Raw genomic sequence first — 6,783 nt, 5'->3', positions numbered from 1 at the left:
ACTTTTTTTAAATATTTATTTATTCCCTTTTGTTGCCTTTGTTTTATTGTTGTAGTTATTATTGTTGTCATTGTTGTTGGATAGGACAGAGAGAAATGGAGAGAGGAGGAGAAGACAGAGAGGGGAAGAGAAAGATAGACACCTGCAGACCTGCTTCACTGCCTGTGAAGTGACCCCCCTGCAGGTGGGGAGCCAGAAGGCTCGAACCAGGATCCCTACGCCGGTCCTTGTGCTTTGCGCCATGTAACTTAACCCGCTGCGCTACTGCCCAGCCTTCTTGTGTGTTTTTTTATTTATTATTCATTATTTATTTTAATTATTATTTATAAAAAGGAGACACTGACAAAAACCATGGGATAAAAGGGGTACAACTCGGGAGCCTGAGGACAAATCACTACCCACCAGGAGAGTCTCCAACTGAAGGTATCCCTTTGTGCTCTTAAGCCACAAATGTGCATCTGAGCTTGTACATCTGCCCTGTCAAATATCCATGATGCTGGGCCCTGAGGGAGGTGAAGGCTTTGTGGTCAAGCTCCGTGGCCTGCCTTGGTCCTGCTCAGTTGAGGATGTGCAGAGCTTCCTCTCCGACTGCACAATTCATGACGGGGCTGCAGGTGTGCATTTCATCCACACTAGAGAAGGCAGGCAGAGTGGTGAGGCTTTTGTTGAACTTGAATCCGACGATGAGATAAAGTTGGCCCTGAAAAAAGACAGGGAAAGCATGGGACACCGCTACATTGAGATGTTCAAGTCTCACAGAACCGAGATGGATTGGGTGTTGAAGCAGAGCGGTCCCAACAGCGCTGATACCGCCGATGATGGCCTTCGAGGACTCCCATTTGGATGCACCAAGGAAGAAATTGCTCAGTTCTTCTCGGGGTTGGAGACTGTGCCAAATGGGATCACACTGCTTGTTGACCCCGAGGGCAAGATCACTGGGGAGGCATTCGTGCAGTTTGCTTCCCAGGAGTTAGCTGAGAAGGCTCTAGGCAAGCACAAAGAATAGGGCACAGGTACATTGAAGTGTTCAAGAGCAGTCAGGAGGAAGTGAGGTCCTACTCAGACCCCTCTGAAGTTCGTGTCTGTGACCGGCCCGGCACAGGCAGGAGATACATAGGCGTTGTCAAGCAGGCAGGTTTGGATAGGATGAGGTCTGGTGCCTATAGTGCAGGCAATGTGGGATATGAGGAGTACAGTGGCCTCACTGATGGCTACGGCTTCACCGCCGACCTCTTTGGGAGAGACCTCAGTTATTGTCTCTCGGGGATGTGTGATCACAGATACGGAGAAGGTGAGTTCACTGTCCAGAGCACCACTGGACACTGCGTCCACATGAGGGGACTGCCGTACAAAGCCACTGAGAACGACATTTACAACTTCTTCTCTCCACTCAACCCAGTGAGAGTCCATATTGAGATTGACCCAGATGGAAGAGTCACCGGTGAAGCTGATGTTGAGTTTGCCACCCATGAGGAAGCTGTGACAGCTATGTCCAAAGACAGGGCCAACATGCAGCACAGATACATAGAACTCTTCTTGAATTCCACAACAGGGGCCAGCGACGGGGCAGATAGTAGTCACATGATGCAAGGCATGGGAGTGTCCGCCCAGTCCGCTTACAGTGGGCTTGAGAGCCAGTCAGTGAGCAGATGTTACAGGGCTGGCTACAGTGGCCAGAACAGCATGGGTGGCTATGACTAGTTTTGTAGAAGCATTTAAATTATTTCAATCAAATTTTCACATGCTGTTGAGTGAAATAAGTCAGAAACAGAAGGATGAATATGGGATGATCTCACTCTCAGGCAGAAGTTGAAAAACAAGATCAGAAAAGAAAACACAAGTAGAACCTGAAATGGAATTGGCATATCACATCAAAGTAAAAGACTCTGGGGTGGGTGGTTGGGGAGAATACATGTCCATGCAGGATGCTAGAAGACAGAGTGGGGGTTGTATTGTTATATGGGAAACTGGGGGATGTTATGCATGTACAAACTATTGTATTTACTGTTGAATGTAAAACATTAATTCCCCAATAAAGAAATATTTTTTTTTCACATGCAACCAATAAACAGTGAAAAGCAGATACTACTCTAGACGAAGCTGTGGGACCCATTTTGCACCATGAGTTTGTGAAAATCTGGATTAAAAAAATTACCTCTTCAGTGTTTTCTCATGCAAACTTTCTTCTAGCATGTGATATTGAGTAAACTAAAACTATTTTCAACTTTTCTCAATTAACATTTTGGCAGTGTACTTCAGAGTGATGTTATCTGAGTTAAAGTAGTTTTGAATTTGTTCAATGTGGATCTTTGACCCCACACCACCAAGAACACACTGGGGTCGAGACGTCTTTTTTTTGGAAAACCTCAAGGTGCTAGATCCCTAATTCAAAGAGGAGCATTTCTCAGAATTGTTCATTTTAGTTTATTTTCATTTAAGATCTTTTAGGTTAAGTTTAAGCTTTTTAAAAAGTTAATTTTGAAAATTGAGACACAATACTAATACTGTAGGAATTGGTGAGGCCTTGACTTAAAACTTTCTTTGTACTGTGATTTCCTTTTGGGTGTATTTTGCTAAGTGAAACTTGTTAATTTTTTTTGTTAACTAAAATTTTTTTCTTAAAGACTTTTTCACAATGACTGGCACAGTATCTACTCACCAAAAAGTTAAAAAATGATCTGTTGTTTAAAGAGAGTTAATTTTAACGCTCATGTGATTTTTCTGAATAATTTAGCATTTCCCCCCATTCAGAGACAAAAAATCAGATTAGAAATGTCAAATGTATGAATGACGGAAAAGGTGGCCACGGCGCCCCCATCACAGCCTGGTGACTGCGTGCTGTCCGGCAGCCATGGCAGTGCCGCACACGCACCTTTAAGTAGCTCCGCTCCTGGCTGGCAGCCACAGTCCCTCGTGAACGCAGCTGTGCGTGTCAGACAGCTTCACACTCAGCCGACCATCACTTTATTGCGGCAAATAAAACCGTCAACCGGAAAAAAAAAGGGGGGTACAACTCCACACAACTCCCACAGAACTCCGTATCCCATCCCCTCCCCTGATAGCTCTCCTATTCTTTATCCCTCTGGGAGTATGGACCCAGGGTTATTATGGGGTGCAGAAGGTGGAAGGCCTGGCTTCTGTAATTGCTTCCCTGCTGAATATGGGCATTGACAGGTCAATCCATATTCCCAGCCTGTCTCTCTCCTTCCCTAGTGGGGAAGGGCTCTGGGGAGGTAGAGCTCCAAGACACATCGGTGGGGTCGTTTGCCCAGGGAAGTCCAGGTGGCATCATGTTAGCATCTGGAACCTGGTGGCTGAAAAGAGAGTTAACATATAAAGTCAAAAAAAATTGTTGACTGGTGGTCATTTTTTCCATTTTTTTTTATTGGAAGGGACAGAGAGAAATTGAGAGGAAGGGGAAATAGAGAGGGGGAGAGAAAGATAACCACAGACCTTCTTCACTGCTCATCAAGCGGACCCCCGGCAGGTGGGGAGCAGAGGTTCAAACCAGGATACTTTCAAGTCCTTACACTGTGTACTGTGTGCACTTAACCAGGTGTGCCACCGCCCAGCCACCCCCCCATTTTCTCTTATCATTGATTCACAAGTTGATTAACAGCAACAAATAAACAAATGGGGAGGGGAACAAAACATAAGTCCAGTTTCTGAAAATTATTATACTCAGGGGGGCAGGCAGTGGCACACCAGGTTAAGCACCCACACTACAGTGCACAAGAACCCGGGTTCTTTTTATTTTTTTTAGATTTACTTATTTATTTACTTTTGTTGCCCTTGTTATTTTATTGTAATAGTTATTGTTGTTGTTGTTCTTGATGTCATCGTTATTGGGTAGGACAGAGAGTAATGGAGAGAGGAGGGGAAGGCAGAGAGGGGGAGAGAAAGATAGACACCTGCAGACCTGTTTCACCCCTTGTGAAGCGACTCCCCTGCAGGTGGGGAGCCAGGGGCTTGAACCGGGATCCTCAGGCCGGTCCTTGTGCTTTGTGCCACGTGTGCTTAACCCACTGAGCTACCGCCCGACTCCCAAAGACCCAGGTTCTAAGCCCTTGGCTCCCACCTGCATGGGGAAAGCTTCATGAATGGTGAAGCAGGGCTGCAGGTGTCTCTCTGTCTCTTTACCTTTCTGTATTTCCCCTCCCAGTCTCAATTTCCCTCTGTCTCTATCCAATAATAATAGTATAATAATACTAGCTCACTTGAGTAATGTGCTGTAAAAAATTATATTCAGATTAATTTTATTCTGTTAAAATACACAGGAAGCTTCAGAATAGTCTCAATTTCTGTAATTACTTAACTGTAGATAGGTAATAAAAGATCTGCAGGATTAGCACTATATCAAGGATCATCATTCGAGTAGCATTGATTTAAACTGTGTATGGCTGGGATTGAGAAGCCATTAAAGACTACCGAATTAGGAGCCAGTGTATCAGAACTGTGCTTTACTCAGACTAATCTGATGGTGATCTGCACACTAGACCAGCTCAGAAATGGGTCAGAAAGATGAGATGACCAATGTGTGGTGGGAATATAAACCAGAAAGATTATGGATGTATCCATGGAACTTACAGTCTTCAAACCCAGGTTTCATCCTTTGAAATTCTTCCCTACAGCATTTCAAAAGGGAAGTGTACAGGGACAGTAAATATTATACAAGGTTGGATGCTCTGATTAAAATGAAAATTTCGTGTGTGTGAGTGTGTGTGTGTATGTGTGTGTAAAGGAAGACTGCCACATGCAGCGTTTCATTTGGATGTGTCTGGAGTCTTGGAAGCTTGACTACTCTATGTTGTCCTAAAAATGGACCTTGAGAGCTTGTTTGGAGGTTCTAGCAGGGGAGTGTACAGCTTCGGGAAGGACACACATGGAGCGGTGAGGGAGGAAGGGGACACCCGCCTAGCCAGCCAGATCAGCTGAATCAATCCTGGCAATCAACGGGGTGACAAATGTTGCAGCCAGATCACCCTCACATCCTAGCACCAAGATTATGGTGCCTGCCATACAGATCAGGTCCCTGCTCACAAGTCAAATTCAACCTTCTTCCAGAAGGTTCTCAAGTTCTTCCTATTTAATGTCAGTGGATGCAGTAGTTGAAGACTCAAACAAGGCTTTGACAACCTGGGAATTGGGGGCGAACAGAACACTACTGCTGGGCGCCCCGCCGGTTTCCAGCCCCACTCGCTGACAGAGCAGCTGACGAGCTGTCACAGAGCTGCCACTCATTGTGTGTTTTTAAATGAAATTTTTCTTTTTTATATAAATGTTTATTTATTTATTCCCTTTTGTTGCCCTTGTTGTTTTATTGTTGTGGTTATTATTGTTTTTGTTATTGATGTCATCGTTGTTGGATAGGACAGAGAGAAATGGAGAGAGGAGGGGAGAACAGAGGGGGAGAGAAAGATAGACACCTGCAGACCTGCTTCACCACCTGTAAAGCGACTCCCCTGTAGGTGGGGAACCAGGGGCTCGAACCGGGATCCTTATGCTGGTCCTCGCGCTTTGCATGGCCACGTGCGATTAACCCGCTGCGCTACTGCCTGACTTCCCAATGAAATTTTTCTTTTATCAATTCCTTTCCTTTTTTTTTCCACCAGGGTTATTACTGGGGCTCACTGTTGACACCATGACTCCAAGGTTCCCAGTAACTTTCTCTCTCTTTCTTTCTTCCTTTTCCTCCCTTTTTTTCTTATAGAGACAGAAATATGGGGTGGGGGTGGGGACAGTTTGCAGCACTGCTCCACAGCACATGAAGCTTCCCCTCTGCAGTGGGGGCTGGAGGACTGAACCCAGGCCCTTCTGCCTGGTAATATGCGCACTATACTGGGTACACTACTATCTGGCCCCTGCTTTTTCTTTTTAAATATTTCATTATCTATTAATGAAAGAGAGAAAGAAGTAGAACATCACTTTGGTGCATGAGATGTTAGGGACCAAACTCAGGGCCTTGTGTTTCAGAGTCTGAAGCTTTACGCACTGCACCACCTCCCAGGCCACCACCCTTTGTGCATGTTAAACTGACTACGGCATTCTCGCTTGTTTTTTGTTTTGTTATTGTTGTTTATATTTTATTTATTAACACAATAAGGGGAAAGAGAGAGAACCAGAGCACAACTTTTGGTACATGGGATAGTGGGAATTGAACCCAGGAGAAACCTCAGGCTTCCAAGTCCAAGTCCACTGACTTACCCACTGTGCCAGCTCCTGGGTCCCTAAACTGACTTTGAATAACATTTTTTTTTTTTTTACCAGAGCACTGTTCAGCTCTGGCTTATGGTGGTGAGGGATCAAACCTGGGACATTGGAGACCCAGGCATGAGAGTCTGTTTACATAATCATTATGCTAGCTACCCTCTGCCCCCTAAACTGACTTTGTATACTGAGTAAATTCCCTCTGGTTCCAGTATATCTATTAGATGTCTAGTATTTTGCTGATGAAAAAAAAAAAAGATTTATCTCTGAGAAAGAGGGAGAAAGAACAGAACATCACTCTGACAAATGCATTACTGGGGCTCAAACCTCCTAGAGCACTGTTTTGCAGATTTTTTTAAATATTTATTTATTTATTTATTAAGATTTTATTTATTCATGAGAAGATAGGAAGAGAGAGAAAGAACCAGACATCACTCTGGCACATGAGCTGCCGGGAATCAAACTCAGGGCCTTATGTTTGAGAGTCCAAAGCCTTATCACTGCGCCACTTCCCGGACCACTTAATATTTATTTTTTATTCCCTTTTGTTGCCCTTGTTTTTTTTTTTTTAATATT

General features: G+C 44.4%; 1 protein-coding gene across 1 annotated transcript; it reads left to right on the top strand.

Annotated features, from left to right (window-relative positions):
- The first annotated feature begins 377 nt into the window (after positions 1 to 377).
- Positions 378 to 1,745, top strand: LOC103123965 (heterogeneous nuclear ribonucleoprotein F-like). Its single transcript, XM_007534643.3, is given in 2 exon segments — positions 378 to 1,001; positions 1,004 to 1,745. Coding segments are annotated over 2 exon segments (1,209 nt in total). The 5' UTR covers positions 378 to 490; the 3' UTR covers positions 1,702 to 1,745.
- Positions 1,746 to 6,783: the final 5,038 nt, after the last annotated feature.

Source organism: Erinaceus europaeus, chromosome 15, assembly GCF_950295315.1.
Source record: "Erinaceus europaeus chromosome 15, mEriEur2.1, whole genome shotgun sequence".
Taxonomy (NCBI): domain Eukaryota; kingdom Metazoa; phylum Chordata; class Mammalia; order Eulipotyphla; family Erinaceidae; genus Erinaceus; species Erinaceus europaeus.
Note: the sequence above shows the minus strand (reverse complement) of the source record. Positions and strands in the feature narration are given on the sequence as shown.